Source organism: Tyto alba, unplaced genomic scaffold, assembly GCF_018691265.1.
Source record: "Tyto alba isolate M040663 unplaced genomic scaffold, T.alba_DEE_v4.0 Super-Scaffold_6, whole genome shotgun sequence".
Lineage (NCBI taxonomy): Eukaryota > Metazoa > Chordata > Aves > Strigiformes > Tytonidae > Tyto > Tyto alba.
This window is the reverse complement of record NW_024881327.1, coordinates 42,322,666-42,340,826: the sequence shown is the minus strand read 5'-3', so window position 1 is coordinate 42,340,826 and position 18,161 is coordinate 42,322,666. Positions and strand designations below refer to the sequence as shown.

General features: G+C 36.6%; 1 protein-coding gene across 4 annotated transcripts in view; it reads left to right on the top strand.

Moving 5' to 3' along the window:
- CUNH4orf50 (chromosome unknown C4orf50 homolog) overlaps positions 1-18,161 on the top strand; it is an 87,074-nt gene that overhangs the window by 13,852 nt on the left and 55,061 nt on the right. For 3 of the 4 annotated variants that reach the window (XR_006166992.1, XR_004405937.2, XM_032984544.2), the window contains 8 exons: positions 411-525; positions 1,297-1,421; positions 1,796-4,018; positions 4,781-4,882; positions 6,612-6,758; positions 11,225-11,401; positions 13,506-13,562; positions 13,964-14,146. Coding sequence is in view for 1 of the 4 variants with exons in the window: in XM_032984544.2 (XP_032840435.2) it covers positions 411-525; positions 1,297-1,421; positions 1,796-4,018; positions 4,781-4,882; positions 6,612-6,758; positions 11,225-11,401; positions 13,506-13,562; positions 13,964-14,146 (3,129 nt within the window). In the remaining 3 variants the exon portion in view is untranslated. The remainder of the gene's footprint in view (positions 1-410; positions 526-1,296; positions 1,422-1,795; positions 4,019-4,780; positions 4,883-6,611; positions 6,759-11,224; positions 11,402-13,505; positions 13,563-13,963; positions 14,147-18,161) is intronic. The other variant, XR_004405938.2, reaches the window with a different exon arrangement.

Here is an 18,161-nt window from a genome sequence, read left to right as displayed (position 1 = left end):
CACTTCGAGTTCTTCCGACCTAGGAACAGTTGTCTTTGTAGCTGGGCACTGAACTATTAGTCTCATTCCATACTTGATTGAACTTTCTTTTCTCTTTGTTCATGAGCATATAATTTAGTCTCGGTTCTAAAAACATTCCATCTGTAATCTGACGTATTACATGCTTATTACTCAGATTTTCTTCCTTACCTCTTTTTAGAGTATGAAGGAAATATTAGGGTGAGGTTTAAAACCACAACATTTACTAGAAAATGTTGGAATGAGAAAACTGTATGAAATAATAGCAATTATAATGAAATAATGGGTCTTTTGAATGTAAAATAGCAAAGAAAATTTATGTGCTGTTTTTTCATATCACACTGTATATTTATAATCTGTTTTTTATTTTTCCTCCTCCTTTTCCCATACAGAATGGAGATCTAATCCAGGACAACGTTCAAAATCTGAGATGGAAAGCAGTCTTGGACTCACTCAGAAGCAGAGCTACTCAAACTCCATTTGGGCTGCTACATGCTAAAGAGTCTGGTATAGAAATAAACTGGAATTTTTGCTTTCATTTTTGTGCAGTAAAAGTGAAGATGATTTCATTCATGTGGTGTGCATGACTTAGAAGGTATAAGACCTTCTAAAAACCTCCTAATCTGGAAACTGTATCTTGGGAAGGTGAAACAATAGCTATTTGCTAGTGTGCTACTAGCATTTAGATATGATCTTACTCAAGAAATCCTAGAACTTTCAGGAAGCTACAGAAGTGAGGAATTAGAGGATACTTCCCCTGTCCTGGTTGAATTATAGTGTTTGGGAATGCTATGCAGAAGTCAGATTTGCTTTTCAGACCAAACAATGTGAAAGCTCTTATCTTAGCAAATTGTATCAGGTAGATTCTTCCAATGTAAATTAATGGAAATTTTATAGCAAATTTCCATGTATGCAAATGCAGACCTGCACTGAATAATTCTAACCTGTAAATTTAACTCATAAATTTTAATCTACCCACTGTAATGAGATCTATTTTCCCTTTTTAAATGTTTCGAGAACTTAGGAGGGAACCCTCCAAGTACACCTTATTTTAGTGGTTAGTATTTATTTTTTCTTGTGAAGTTTGTTTTCTCATTTAACATTGTGCTTATCTCTGCATCACTGATGATGTATGCTTCTGGTACAGAAGGATGTTTTGAGCATACTCTCACTAAAATACTTTTCTGTTCAAAACATCAGGTCAGATGTTTTTGGGTTTGTTTTTCATGTAACAGTCTGGGAATGGCATTTCACTTGTCCAGTGCTTTACCATAACAGAAACACCAGGATGTAGCTGTGATGGGCTAAAGCAGATGGAGGAGCTACCAGAAGAACTTCTGCCAGTTTTTGACCACAATTCCAGTGCCTTTGCAAAAGTTACTGGTCTAGCTAAGATTGAGCAGGTGAGAAGAAAAGTTATCACTTTTCTTGCTATCTTTGTGCACAGTCAGTCTATGAATTTTGAGATAAAATGAAGAGTTAGTGTATTTAAAGATGAATATTAAAGTAGCTTTAATTCATAGCTACTAAAGGTGTTATTCAAGAGGAACACAGGTGTACACTGAGAAAATGACTGACTTATTTATACCTTATCTGTATCAGTACTCTCACTGCAAATCTTCAAATAATTTGAAAACTCTTTATAAGTAAATATGTTTACTCATCTGTCTGTAATCAAGTATTTTATGGGTGAAGTGAAAAGAAACTATGATTAGCAACACAGAATGACATAGCTTATATTTTGCAGTTTCAAACATTTCTCTCTTGTTATTACCAGGTCACCCTTGGAACAAAGAGGGGAGGTACTCTAGAAGATAGTTTCACTTTGTTCAGATGTATCCCTAGTTATTGTGGAGCAAGACTGCTTCCCCCTTGCTCTGAGAAGTTCCCTAGCAATGAGAAAAGGAAGGAAAACAAAGATGAAGAAAACTTTTCTCTCTTGAATGAACAAGGTATAAATCTGCCGGCAAAGATGTTTCCTGCTCCTATGGTTGAACCTGTGATGAGAAAGAAGCTCCAACTTACCTTGTTAGAACCTGAAAGCTACCACATACCAGCTGTCACCACTGTGAAGAAAGTGAGGAGTTTGGAATTCTGTGAGGCAAATACCAATCTTTGCTCTGATGTCCTCTTTGTTGTTGCAGAAGGAGGATTTTCTGACAAAGCTTCTGCACTTTTTCATGGAAAGATGCCTTGCACTGTGACTGAAGTTTTCACATCATCTCTAGAAAAATACAACGTAGAAAAACATTATGAAAACAATAAAATTCTGCCCAAAAGCATAAGTGAAAATAAATGTCTGGATAAAGTTGTTGATGATGGAAAATATCACCAAAAAGTCTTTAGAGGGAGAACTAAAGGAGGAGAAATAGAGACTGAGAAAGCCCAATCACAACAGGTGACCTGTGTTCCTGAAGAAAGTTTTAAACTCTTAAATAAAACTGAATTGATCAGGCCTGGGAAGCAGGGAATGGGAGCCAAAGACAGCCTAGGTAGCCCACAGGATGTCCAAAATTTATCTGTTGATTTTAAAAACTCAAAGAAACATTTTGAAGGGATCCCTGAACTAATGGAGGAACAAGGAAACTTCTCAGAAATCTGCATCTATGATATGAATAGGGTATATAATGGAGAAGACATAATCAAAATGGAGGAGAAAGGAAAGCAACCTCAGAAACAAACTCACCAAACAAACCCTTCCAGAAATATTGGCCTGAAAGAAAAGAAAGACCAGACCCTGAAACTATGTGAATCAAATGAGAAGAATTTCTCATGTCAAAATATAGCTGCTGAAAGCATGCAATTTGCGTACCCTCAGAAAATTTTTTGGTCAGAGGAAGAGAGGTATCTGATAAACATATTGCCTCCTATGCAGGAGAGGATTGTGTGCTTCAGCAAACTGTTCCTGCCAGAGAGCAATTTTTATGAGTGTTGCTGTCATCTGTCACCACTGGAAGCTGGTAATGAACATGATGTGAAAATATATGCACTAGAAAAAGTAGTGGCTGTGTGTTCTCAGAGGATATTTCTACTCATGCAAGAAAATGAAAATTACTCAAAGAAAATCAGTATATTACAACAGGAGAATGAGAAATATGCTCAGATGATGTGTGCACTAGAAGAGGAGATGGATGCATATTTTCAATACATTTTAGCAGCAGATGAAGCTAATATTGTTTCATTCCAAAACTTACTTAATGAGAAAGAAGTTGCTGGTGCATGTTATAATAACTTAACAGAAGAAAACACCATGACCCCAGGAACATTTTTTGTTGAAACCTTCTCTAAGAACCTCTCATGTGGTGAAGAGAAAAATAGGAATTCTGAAAAAGCCTCGTTGACAATTGCATCAAATAATCTTCCCAGGAGTGTTTCATCCCTGGATGGAAGGAAAATGAGATATTTCCAGCTGCTTTCTGACCTGAAAGAAGAAAGAAGCAGATGTTTCAAAGAAATAGCTAAATTATTACAAGACAAGGATAACTATTTAGCAAAATATAATGAATTAATACAAGAGAGAGAAGGAAATTTTCAAAGAATATCTCTGTTAGAAGGCGAAAAAGAAATGTTATTGGGATGTTTGACAGAAGTAAAATGTGAACAAGACAAATACAGGACCTTGGTTTCACAACTTCAAGAATGCAAAACCAGCTGTTATCAGACTATTTCTGATTTACGGGAGGAAAAATGTGTACTGAAAAGAGAAATAGACAGAATAGAGAAAGAAACTTCAGAACAGCTTGATGAATTTCATAAAGTAAATGCAAACTTTGTTTTAGAAAATAACAAATTGAAAGAACTAATATCATCTTTGGGTTTTACCTATGAAGAGCTGATAAAAGATAAAAGTTTGGGAACAAAGGAAAAGGTAGTAAAACTAAAAGAAGAAAGTCAACAATGTGGTCTTAAGCCAAAGAAAGTTGAAACAGAATGTCGTGTAACTCAGACTGAAGAAGGAGTTCCAAATAAAGACCCCTCAGACTATTTCCCTGGAAAAGAGGTAAATAGTAACGATGAGGAATGTTATCAAGCAGAATCTTCTAAAGAAAGGGGGAGATATAAATGTAATTTGGAGGACAAAGCTAAATTAACCTTGTAATATAGAAAATGTTGTAACCTCTCATGTGCTGGAGATCTGAGGTGCTAAAGTTAACAGAAATAGAAGGCAAAATACCAGAGAGGTTTTTTTCTGAATGTTGTATTAGAGAATTTTTAAGTGATACAGCAAGCTACAAAGTTAAAAATAATACTTAAAGACTGCATTGTTTCGACATTTTTAAAATTATTTATCTTATTGCAAGAGTAAAAGCTTCTGGTAGAGCAAATCAATTTCCACAAACTTCTGTTATAATGCTGAAGTATTCAGGGTTCTGAAAGAGTCATGTCTTACTGAAGAGTATGCAAATGTTCACTTACTAACTTTAATTCTGATAGGGTCTATTTTTTTTTTACTGTTTTGATTTTTATGAAACATATGCCTAGAGACAAGTTCTTTACTTATAGTGTATTTCTCGTACATGTTTTTCCTCTGTAGTCATGAATCTTACACCACATTGAATTTCTATGGAGATTATTATGTTCTTGTAAAAGCAGAATTATTACTTCAGTTTAGAATAATCAACAGGGGAAGATTTATCTCTAATATCTTGATTTTATGCAAATGTTTTTAGTAAGTGAGAAGGAAACCATATATTGTTCTGTAAAAACTTGTGTGCCATTTTGTATGGGTGAGAGGAGTCACATCTTTCTGTTGTATATCCAGGGCAGCATGTTTGAAAGCTATAGTGTGATGAAAGAGCAAGTCAGAAAGGTGAAAGAAGAACTAAAAATACAGCACAAGGAATTAGAAAAATCAAAAAAAGAGGTAACATCCTATTCTGATGTAATTCTGAGGAGCACATTTTTTTTTCTTTCTTGTTTTCTTACATGGCCATTCTTCTTTCTGACAAGATTTAACACTTTTACAAAACCGGGAAGTCTCTGATCTTCAGAACCAAAAACGTACCTCTTAAATTGTTTAGTTATGTGATGAATTCACAGTCATTCATGGTTGGCCAGGACTTCAAGTGAAGCTGCATTCCTCCAGCACAATTTGACAGAATCTGAGTGTTTAATAAAGTGCTTAACACAGAACAAACTATCTGCCATGGCCATCTCTGGGCAGGCTGCTTCCCACCCCCTGACCACTTTAAGGAGGAGTGGAAGGCAGTAGAAGCACTGAGGATTATGGCAGACCTGAATTCAACATAGTTTTTGAATGAGAGACAAAATGATGTAAAACCTGATACTGTCAAGGGGTCTCGCTATATCCAGTGATGGTGCAAAGCATGCAAACTGCCCCTTCTTTCAGCAGCTATGTAGTAAACACAAAGTCCAACACCGCCTACATGGACACGTGTTTGCATGGCTTCTTCTGTGCCTGTGTAAAGTAAATCTGCAGTTTTGTTACCAACCGAGGAAGTTTTCAGTGTTGTGCTTTTCCAAATTCATTAGCTTTCACATTCCTATTTTTTACCGAACAATCTCCACTCTATGTTTATCTAAGCAGAATGTTTTGCTTGTATGGCAAGTGTGCATTTAGGGGGCTGTTTCATGCAATAACAGGCATTGCTTGGACTCCCTGTGGAAAAACCACTGGCGGTAACAAGTGTGTTGAGTATGTAAAAGAGCAGTAGGATCCTACATGGTGGGTGTACAAAATGGTTGTCCTTTGACAGCTGCTTTATAAGACTTCTCAGATTTCAGGTGAAGCAACTAGAATGAAGGGGTGGATTTGGATGTGTAATGGATGGTTAAGTAAGGACTTCTGATCTTGTAATTCGAACATGAAGAGACCATTTGATCTTTATTTATTTTTAAAAATCTGATTAATTTGTGTCCTTCTAATCCTTTCATGTGTTACAAGGAAGTTGTGTGTTACAACACCTTCCTCAGTTTACTTAAAAGAATGTGAAGCTTTTGTTTTCAGAAGGGAAGAGAAATGATCTGTCATATGAAGGAAAGAGCTTGCTGTCAGGCAACCTGCTGACCTACTGAGTAGTTTGTTTCAAGCTTGTTTTTTTTTTTCTTCAAAACCACAGTTAATGTGCATAAGTGGAGAAAATGCATCCTAGAAAAAATATAAAGGTGAACATACGGAGGGTTTTTTCCGTCCTTTGCAATTTTAATTTTTGACATTTCTCAGGAACATTTTTTTTCACCTAGCTGATAAAATCTTGATTTCCATTTGCTCTGAGGACTTTCAAAGATGTAATCTCTGAAATTGTGAGTGCATTCACCACTGCTTTTTTTTAGCTTTATTTAGAATAGTCAAGGTACCTTCAAATGTAGAAATCAGTTTAAAAACTAATCTATTTTTTTGCATAGCTCCAGTTAGATATGCTTCTACAGCTCTTACTTTAAGAGTCTCACTCATTTCTTACGAGATTGCAGTTTATTGTGTAATTCTATTTATTTTCATCAATTTACAACAATATAAAACTTGTGATGTGGACATCAGACTCAAGTCCATGGTTGTAAACTGGGATTGAAAAATTATACCACTGCTAGACTAATTATACTCAGTAATTTTGCTTTTTTATTCTTCCCATTAGGCTCAGAAGTGGTACAGGGAACTTGGTTTTGCTGAAACGAGATATGAAGAAATCAGAACTCGTTTGACACAGGCTCTCTCAGAATTAGACCATCTTAAACAAGAGGCTGGGGACAAAACGCTTACAAAGCAGCACTACAAATTACTGGTCTGTATGTAAATGGAGTGGAGGAAAGCATATTCCTTGGGAGGGAGTGTTTTGGATGTGGAGACACCCACTACTGTTACTGGCAATAGATCTGAAGCAAGTATAGAGCAATTGAAGTCACTGGAACTATAAACTTGAAAGTGAGCAGATATTACGCAAGGTAGACCACCTGTCTACAGGAGATCCCAAAGTCTGGGCTCTGCATGGGCATTACAGACATCTCAGCTTTTTTTTAGGAGGATTATTGCCCTGCTCTCTTTTATCAGAGTAATTTTCTGAGCCATGGATTTTCAGGTAGCCTTAATGACAGGTGTTGGAGGAGTCTCCAGCATTTCCAGTATTTGTCCTTTCTCCCTTCTAGCCCCAATTACTAGATTTGGACAGGAAAAATGAAGCTGTGATGCTGGGCACTTTCTACAGCAACTTCCACTGCCAATGAGCAGGTGTGTGGATTAATGGGGAGTCAAAGTCTGTAACTGATGCATGTGGCCCAAGTGTGTATACCCAAAATCCATGAAATCTTTCTATCACATGGGGAGAGAAAGTCACATTGAAAAGTATTCATATCTCAGAAATTCTGGTTTTGCTGTAAGTTAAAGCTTTTTGAATTTTCAGGTGGTTCTGTGTTTTGATAAAGTTTTTATGCTTTCCACCAGAATGAAGTGTTTTATGGAAAGATTTTTAATTATTGAATAATCTCCTGGAAGCAGCTTTCATAAAGACTCTTCAAGTACAGCTGAAATTATTTCGGTGCTCCTTAATAGGAAAACTGCAAAGAAGAAATATGTAACTTTTATCAGCTGGAAAAGCAATTTTGTAGCAACCTACAATATTTGCAAATTTAGTTCAAACAGGTTAGATACATGTGGGCTTCAGAAGAAAATAAAAACAAATTCTGGAAAATGTAAAGTTTCTGGACTCAGTTCAGTTGCCTAAACGTCACTGTTTATCCCATTTAAATGCCTTAGGACATCCTGGCTGAGTTGGCCATCTGCAAATCCTACAGAGTCACTTAGATTACACTCTCCGTGGCACTATGTGCTGATATTTAGACAACTGAATTCTGACTGTTAATTGAAAATGAAGGAGAGATTTTTCATATCATTATGATGTATTGGCATGTAACATATTAAAATAATGACATCTATTTCAAGTAAGAAGAAGAAACTCACAAATTGTTTGAAAGTAAACAAGTTTATCATGGTGTTTTGTTTAAGCAAACATTTAAGATTTTGGGGGCATTTTTGTGCAAATGGAGCTTTAACCCTTTTGTTTGGGGACATTCTGGGGCAATTATTGCTTATTTAATTGGTCACTGAATTAAGATGTTAATTATTCCTATAACTCACATGGGAATAAAATTCATCAAACTTGACAGACTGTTTTCACACTGGAAAAAGTGCAGGTCAGCTTTCCTTCTGAAAAAAAAAAAAAAAAAACCCAACACTTTTTAATCCCTCCAATAACTAAACTTTTCATGTTAGTGTTTATTAATCAGTAGTATATATTTATGCATACTATATATTCATGCAATATTATGATGTTGTTTGATTTGGATCTGACTTCTTCATCCAAAAACATGTGTCTCATTCCAGGGTCAAAGATTCAGCACATGTACATCACAGAACTGGGTTTATCCTTCAGATACACTATTTGATGGCACAACTAATTATCTTCATGACCAAGTCCGTTATGTCTTAACCAAAGGATATTGATTTTATTGACACAATTAAGCAAACAGTGCAGATAGAAAATAGAGTAGGTATAGTTTAACAAAGGTTGTGACTTTACTTCAATAATTCTCTTTTAAAATAAACTTTTTAATATACACTAAGCTGTCAATAGTGGATTTGTGTGAAATCATTAAAATATGTCCTAAGTTTTTCTAGATTAAAAAAAGAAAAAAAACAACCAAAAAACTTCTACTTTTCTAGCATAATTTTTCTTCCTGAGGGCAGTTTTTTAGAGTGGTGATCCCGTTCTTGTTTTCAGTTAGTTTCCTCCCTTGTCCAAAAGTGCTTTTCATCACACAAAGTTATTAATAGACTCCAATAATTTATGCTCTTCCCTGTTCTAAACTTCATTTTCTGGAAGTCCTCTGACTGAGATGCTTGAAAGAAGTGAAGATGTGAACACTCGACCTAGAACCTAAGGTTGGGAGGTCTTTGAGATATGAAGTGTTTTGAGCTTGTTTGTACATATCTTATGTTCTACAGCTCCCAATGTGCAGGGATTCTAGTTCTCAGGTGAGACTCCAAAAGACTGTCACGATATAATTCAAGTAATAGAGAGTTAAGATGATATACTTCACGATTATTGCTAGAACCCTGTTTCAGTGATCTTGCTAGCAGGGGAAATACTGGCCTTCTGAACTGTAGTGCTGTGGTAGAAGTTAGGAGAAATATGTGAGTGAGCAGAAAGGGAGAATGGTACTATTTACAGCTTTGAAATACAGTAATTTTGCATGAAATGCACACAATAAATAAGGTGCCAGGCTTCCCTGGTGAACCGTCAGCTCCTGTCATGGTCTGTAGCCAAAAAGTCGTATTTCTCCTCATTTTCCCAATAAGTTTTCAGATAAACACAGTGCACACAAAAAGAGGAAGATTTTATTTTTATTTTTAATGTTTAGGCACCAACTTCAAAGATTAGGGATCTTGCCAGGTTTTACAACAATGCAGTATGTTAAGTGCTACATTTTGGGCTTAGTTATCCTTTGGTTAACTTGTCCCAGTGGCAGCTGCTGGGTCCTTCACCCTTCCGGAGCTTGACTGCACAACCCATGGTTACTGAGGCATCTACAGGGTGATCTTAAATAAACCTTGTATGCCTTATTTGTGTTTTGAAAGTACAGAAAACCGCTGGCAAGTCAGCAAAATGCAAAAGGAAAGAGGGAACTTCTCTCTGTCTTTAACATTCAAGCAATGTTTTTATTTCTCCTTCTCTTTTTCCATTAAACATCTTCAATCAGGCATTTTTTTATTTAGCATATCTTTTGTGAGGAAAAGAAGATGAGTAAAATACCATGTCTCAAACTCATCCTCAGGCTTTTGTCACTGTAACCCTGATCTAATCAAACCTGATGTGTCCAACAGTTGCTATTGTTCTTTTCTCTTAACGCAAGAGGGAGCCAAAAAGTTTGATACAAACCATGGCACGACTTGCATGAATGCTCTGCATAAAGGACTTGCTTAGTTAGGAAGAACGTTATGAAAATGTCATATTTCTGGTTTTACCTGTGTTGCAATGATGTTTTGCAGGCAGTTTGATGTGATTTATCACTTCAGTTTGCTGTTTTCTATGAAATGGTGCCTTCAGTATGTTGTAGTCACCAAGGGTGTCAAAGCTGGAAAGGCTGTCAGAAAGCGAGGGAAAATTTAACTGTGATGTTGTGCATCACGGATGAGTATTATCTCTTCTCTTGGTTGTATCAATGTTAGTAAACATCAAAATGAAACTATCTTCCTGCATGTTTTGTCAAAGGTTATATGGTTTTACATCAGTACATTGTAGGTCTGACTAGAATTTTTAGCTTAATCACTGAAATGCTTAATCTTTTAGGCTTGCTTATATAACATGTTATCAGAAATCTTGAGCAGCTGTGTGTATCAACTCAATATTTTTCAATAGTAATTCAAAATAGCATAAATGTTTTCCACAAGGCTGTCTTCACCCTCAGGTTTTTCCTCATTCTTAATTTATATGTTTAATCTGACAATGTCACTCCTAGGAGCTGACCTTATGATGCTGACCATCAATCTAAAGCTCTCACTAATCCTTTCAATTTCAGTGCCTGAAAGTGGGAAAAAAAAAAATTGGACAGTGGGGGAGGAGGAGTTAAATTCAAAGCTCCTACTTCCATTTGTTCTGTACTACTATTACTACATTTTAATGTAATAAATATTTTATTTATAAATACTTTCGTAATTTATACTTAAAATGTGATGAGATTTATTAATTATCTTCCAAAACAAAAATGTATCTGGGAGAATAGAATTGCTCTCTGAGATAAATATATATATAAAAAAAAAAAAAAAGGGCATATTATATAGCAGTTGGAGCAGGAGACTGGGGACTTTTGAATTCTGTTCTTACTCACTTTGTGACCACAGGTTGGTCACTTAATCTATCTGTGCCCCAGTTTCCTCAGATATGAAATGATTATAATACAATACTTACCTTGAAGGAGCATTGTGAATTCCCAGTCCTACACCTGCTCTCACAGGGAACCAAGAACTCATTGCTCATAAACAGTTTTAAGATTAGTGCAAGGTATTAGTGCTAATATTTGTATGAAGGTTTGAAGTCATATGGTTTATATCAGCTTTCAAAAATTATTATTATTTTTATTTGCATACAAGGTAGGTACAGATATCGATTGAGAAGTTTTGTGCTCTGGAACATGATTGAGAATATTTTCATTATTTTATACCTCTAATTTGAAAATCTGTGTATTTGCTTTCTAGCCTGTGTATGCTGTGGAAGATGACCGGGAAATAGAGGAGACTAAAATAGCAAATAAGAGATTACAGCAGCAAGTGCTGACCTTGAAAGCCCAGCTCAGGGACCAGGATTCATTACAAAATCAGTTTCATGACTTGCAGAATGAAGTGGAACTCCTTCAGGCCCAGCTATGTGAAAAGGTATAATAAAGCTGTTTTCTGTGTGTTTAAGTGGGTGGATAAATGTGACTTTAGACTTCAGATTCTACCTCTTTCTTCTCAAAGGAGAGAACCAAAACAGTCTTCTTTCCTGGGAATGAGTCTGAAGATAATTGAATGGTTCCCAGGCATAAAAAAGTACCCCTGACTTCAGAGAAATAAGGAAAAGATGTAAAATGCCTGGGTGGTCAATATTATGGACCGATGATGGACTGTAATAAAAGTTGTTGCCAGTCTCTGCTATAATCCCCATAGTGTAATGCAAGCAAAGCGGTGCTGAAATTCTTTACAGAGCCACCTCCTTGGCTTAAGTTGTCAGGATTTTTGATATTCCCAACTCTCTTATTGTACTATATCAAATTGGGAAACACAGTAATCTAGTGATGGAATTTTGATAGAGTTTTTTTCTAACTTTTTTTGACCCAGCTATGAGGGTTACACATTAAGAGCTTCATTAACACATTTTCAGTTAGGCGTGTAGACTACATTTTTATTAATTGACATACTTATTCTGGTGAGAACTCCCATGTATACACAAGTATACTTACATGGACAGTTTATACACTTGTGCAAAAACCTGACAAACCGGAGCAGGTACAGAGATTAACATTTGCCAAACTACTGCCTTTCTGTGTGATAGCAAAGCTACTGCTGTCACTGTGACTACAACTGCTGAACTCTTAGGTGGAAACAAATTCCTGCTAGGACCTTTTTCCCTCAGATTTAGATGCTATTTCTTAGAAGCATCCCTTAGATATTTCCTGTTTCTTTGGGAACTGTCTTTCAAAAAAGGGATGATAGTTGCAATATGAGCCGAACTGGAATTGCCCATCATACGCTCAAACAACAAGTAAATGGCATTTTCTCAATAGTATTCTTCATACCCTGATACAACGTGTAGAACATGCTTCTCTGTCTTTCCCCTGAAATACAAGAGATGATTTTATTCTCCCTGTTGCAAGCAAGTTGCATCCTACTTCCTCCATGGTATGTCCACCCATTCTACAGTTTTGTTGCTTTTGTTTTTGTTTTGTTTTGGGTTTTTTGTTTGTTTGGTTGGTTTTTATTTATTTATTATTATTTGTTTGTTTGTTGTTTTTGTTTTGTTTGTTTGTTTGTTTGTTTTTCCTAGCCTTGTCATGTGCTGTGATTTGCTTTAAACCAGTCCTGTACATAGGGTTAGTGGCTTCTCTCAGGCATTGATTAGGATGCCTCTTAGCAGAATAGTGGTGGTAGAATTAAATTGTTTTGTAATGCCTGGTGTCTGTAGTGATGGATAGTGCATATCAGATGGTTGGTGAGTAAAGGGTGGGATGTGCTGTCCATATAAATGGGCTACTCCTAATTGTTCTGTTGCATTGACAAAATGTTTTGCTCCATGCCTCATCCTACAATAAAGTATTATATTGCCAAATAATACTTTATTGATTCATAATAAGAATGGATTTTACCTGGCAGGATATTTTGGGTTTTTTTCTGTGTAAAACCTTTCTGTAGAAAGCAGGTTTCCCATGAATAATAAACATTTTAATCATAAGGTACAGACTAGGTCATCTGGCTCACCTCTTAATAGAGGACATGCATTGACTGTGTCAGAATAGAAAGTTGTTGATGTTCACTTTTCAGAGCCTGCTGTGGAATACACATGCAGAAAATCTCCCCTCATATCTCTCATTCTTCAATATAATATAGATAAGAAAAGGGAAATCTTTTCCCAGAAGAATATTTGGGGAGATTCACAGAGTAAATGGGAACATTAATGCATAATGAAGGATACCAAGTCTTTAATGGGATACCACTTTGATGAAATAACCTCACTGATATAGGGCTCCATCTAAAAACATCAAAAGCCTTTGGTAATACATAAGACCAATGTTAATGCTGGTAGGGCAGTGTCTGCATGCCAAGGCCTATTCGTGTACAGCCAGCTCCTTACACTGCTTCATCTTGTTTGTAATACAGGGTCACACAGAAATGCAAAATATACACCTCAGAAGCCAGGTATAAAACAAATATCAAAAAACTGCTACAGTATTTTAAAGTGACTCTTGAATAAATTGATGTGGAATGTTTTTCAACCTTTCAGGAACAAGAACTTCAGAAGAGGAAGTCTGAAGAGAAGTTGATGCTGGCTCCTCTGAAGGTACTATATTTTCTTGAAAGCTGATGCAGGACCTGCACAAAGGTGTATCCCTTTGCTCACAGGCTTCTGTGTGTGTGTCCGCCTTCTACAGCTGCCCCTCTCTCAGCTGTTTGCTACTGGGCTTTAGGCTTTAGACAAGGGCTTGCTGACATTATTGCTATGGGTAGTCTTCAGCCTGTCAAAAGGGGGACCTCACACATGGAAAGAGAACGTCTCTTTCCAGTTTATCTGTGCGTACGGATTGCTGTTGCAAGGCGCAGAGGCGCCTAATGGCCTAGAAACACAGGAGTGCATTCAATAGCTTTGGGTCAAAACATGTGAAATTACAGATCAGACACAAACTATAATCTTGCAGTCTCAACAGGGAGTGAAATCAATGTACATGTGTTCATGCTGCATAGGCTAAGCTGGCTTGCCTCACCCGAAAATGCCAGGAAAGGAACAGCTTCATTACAAGGATGCAAGGCGAATTTCACAGGCGAGGAATTATTAATTCTGCATTTGATGAAGAGGTGAAAAATCTGGTGAATGACATGTCCCTGACAGAGTACACAGTCACTTTTACACCAGTGTGTGATCAAGAGGTAAGTGTTTGTACTTCCTTGGAGGATCCTCCCATTTCCACTATTGTATTAAGTTAGTGATTTATTTTTTTAGAGTGTTTAGTAAAGACTCAGTGTGTAGCTATAAAATATATTTTAGCACTTAATATAAATAATACTTCAGACAAGTGACTGAAGTTGGCTGGTTTACTACTGTTTTGGTCAGTAAAACTACACTACTGCTGTTTTCTTCCTGCATAATGCATTTCATCAGATTTCTGAAGAAATCAGAAAAAAAAGGTGTTCTGTTCAACATTATTATTAATAACCTGGATGCTGGGAATGTAGATATTTTTGGAGTAGCACCTGCTTGAAGACATTCTTAAGGACAGGAATCTGAATCTGGCAAACTGGAGAAGTAGATATTCATTTGCAGTACTTCAGTTAACCTTCAAACAAGCTCTTTTTCCCCCTTTCATCTTATCTCTATTATTATTTTAAACAAAACCTATAAAAAAAAAGCCCAAGCAATATTTGGTAATGTTTGTGGCAAGTATACTCAAGCAGAATCTTGTTGGCTAATCTGGGGAAAAAAATATTTTGTGTTACACGTTTGTAAAATATTGGGAAAGTGGCTGCCTACCACAGCAGTACACAGAACATAGGCTCATACTCTGTTTTGTACTTCAGCTAACACAATGCACTGCAAACTGAGTACATAAAAATAATTTTTTTTTTTTAATGACACTGATACCTATTTTTCATCAGCAGAAGTAAGGATGCTCAGAATGGGCATACAGTATAGTAAATCCACAGGATTATTTTCCTTATTAATTTGCATTTTTAGAAACAGAGTAGTATTGTGTATCACTCTGAAGAAGCTTATTCTTCCAGTGTTGTTAAGTGTTGGAAGCTATCACTCAGTCATACTTGTTTCTGTGAAAAGCTGTAATTTAACTTCATGTTAAGGATAAGGTAGATTGATTCCTGATTGCAGGATGGGACAGGATTCTCTGGCTATGTCTCCTTTCAGTATGTCAAGTCTGGGCCCACCACTGTCTCACCCAAGCTCACACCAAGAATGAATGTTTTATGTGACAGCAGTTAGTAACTCATCTGTCAGAAGGGAGAAAATACTTCACTGCCTTCAGACATTTTCTCAGACATTGCTGTGATAGATGAGCATTACTGTAAAGCTTCCCAATACAATAAATATCAAAATACTGTTCACACTCACACTGTCTCCCTGAATGTCTAATTATCACAAAATTTCACAGATCCAACAGGAGAGAATTAGATTGAATCTATACTCTGATGGCCAGTGAGTTCATTGCAGTGTAGGAGCCCCACATTCAATTCTCTGCTTCAATAGATATTTAGCTATTCGTACCAAGTGGAGCACAAACCCCTTCCCATAGTATCCAGCACCGTAGTGGCCTGAGGTCTCACTTAGGCTCAGGCACACTGGGATTCAAGCCCATTTTTTTTTGAACATGCAGAGAACAGGCTGACTGTAGCTGGGCACCTTGACACTGTGCTTTGGACCATTCTGGTCTGTGATAAGTAATTCCATGTGTAACATGGGAAACCTTTCTTGCCAAGGCAGATCTGTATGTTCCCATGAAAAATTTAGGTTTCTATGGATCAGTTTTCCAACGGAAAACATTTCGGTGAAAAAATGTCCAAGTGTCACTACTCCTAATTTAATAAATAATGGTTACAATCAAAAATAAGAGAAACTCTTTCATATTCATGTGATACATTCCTTTCATTTTAAAAATGCTGTACTAAATTCTGTAGACATATGTTAGACTGAACTGACTTTTCACCTTTGAGGATTCATTTTTTGCATTTCAACTCTTATTCTCACTGCAATTCACATCTAAGATTCCAGGGCTATGCCCAGATTTTACTTACATAAAACTCCTTTGAATTCTCATTCCCTTCATTGCCCTCAGATTTTTACTTCTAAATCAATTCCTTACACATGAACACTCCTAGAGAAAACCTGGTGGTTCGATGCTTTTTTTGTTTGTTTGTTTTTCCTTCTTAAGTTAAAGATTTACAATTAGCTTTATTCATTTCTGGACCCAGTGACAAATGGAAGCCTGTCACACATTGGCAGCAGACCTGCCTGCTTTGGCTTACTGATGAACTTCAACTGAAAGTTTGCAGTGATGCATGAAGGGTTGATCCAGAGCCCTTTAAAGGGAAAGGGACTCTGTATTCAATTCAGTGCCTGGCCTTTTGAAGTTCAGTAAAAAACTTCGTGTCTGGTTCTCAGAAGAAAATATGTTTTAAAATTATTTTAAGAATGATTTTCATTTTTTTTTTTTTTTTCCATGTCTACATGGAATTACATGTAAATTGGCTAGATCTGCCCTAGCTGTGTGCTAGGAAGCTCTGGCTTCAGTGGAGGGCTTATGGGCATCAACAAGTTACTTACGCGTAAAGACAAACGTGAACTTCAGTTCTTTGGTCATTCAGGACACAACCGGTGGTTGGCCATTCTCTTCTGTTTGCTAGAAGTATTTTCTTCCTAATGCTCATCCCAATGAAAATACTAAAACAGGAAGACAGTGTGATGTAAAAGAAATCATCTTTGGAGCATCTCTTTAGACTTTGCTTTCAGCATTCGAGACTGTTCTCAGACACAATAAATCATTGTTGTCCTAATGGCTTTATTTTGCTGATTTTCACTGACTCAGGTCTTCAAATCAGTTCAGTTTAGCAGAGCAGCATGCACTTTGAGTTTTGTCATTCTTAATTATTTTCATATCCCAGTGTTAAATTCAAATGTTTTTGAGTGAGAAATAAAATTTGCTTCAATCATGTAGTATCTCATGATTTTGTTCCAGCAGTGTACTTTTCACTGAAGCCTGATATACACTAGAGTAATAAGTTCAGAAAAGAAAGTAAATTTTCATTCTCTTAGTATTCTTTCCAATTCCTTGTAAAGAGGACTAGATTTTGAATTACTTTTCCTCACCATAAAACTGTACACCATGAAGCTCTTTATTTGTAATTTAGTTTGAGTAATTCAGTGTAATTTAATTTAATTTTAGTTTGCTTTATCATAATAAACATACACGATTGCACAGAAGGGGGTTTCTTTTAATTCTTTTTCATCCAGAGAAAGCACCTACGTCACTGTTCTGAAAGCAAAAATTGTGTGCAGAATGGTGAAGAAAAGCTGCCTCTTCATTTTGGAGAACATAGCCTTTGGGGAGCCATAGGAATGACAATTTATGTCTAATATGGACCTGAATTTTTTTGAGGCACCAAGAAGTTAATTTGTAAGCTTTTGTGATATATTTTCCTTTTAAAAGACCTAAACTGAGAAACCACTGGAGTGATATGAGCATAAATTTGGGCAACTGAAATAATCAAAACCTTGTCTTATTTTGTGTTTGAAAAATTAAAAGCATGTGTCTGAAGAAGGCACACGACAGGGACAAGGGCTGCCTCCAGCGGCTGCACGTGGCACTCGGCACGGTGCCAGATCTGGGTTTCACATGCCCATGACAGACACAGAATATGTGGCCATTTTTGGCCTTTTGTCGTGTCCCATTTTAATCGCTTTCTTTTACCACTGATTTTTTTTTTTTTAATTGGAAAGACCTTGGCCTCATCTTACTTTTCTTGCTGTTATAGAATTAATTCATGGACATTATTAACAGTTATTGTTTTTCTGCATTTCCCAGTGGAAAGTACACAAGACAGCATTCATTATCTGATGTTAGACATTCATGTTCACTAAACAGCTGACAAAAAGGACCGGGACTGGGCTTTGCTTGAGTTGGTAACAGTGGGAAGCAAGAGAAGATGCTCCAAACAACTAGTAGGAAATGTGAAAGAGGAGGCTACATTTTTTTCTGAATTTAGGTGTCTACTTGCAGTTTAAGAAACAGGCTTTAGCCAATTTGACTAGCTTGAAAGTGACACTATGCCCGTGCTGCTTTTGATATATTAGAGAACCACACAGAGGAGCGAGTGAGCTTGGCTTGCCTTTCCCGTGGGCTCATCCCAGCCAGTGCAGCTGTGCAGTATTTTGGGG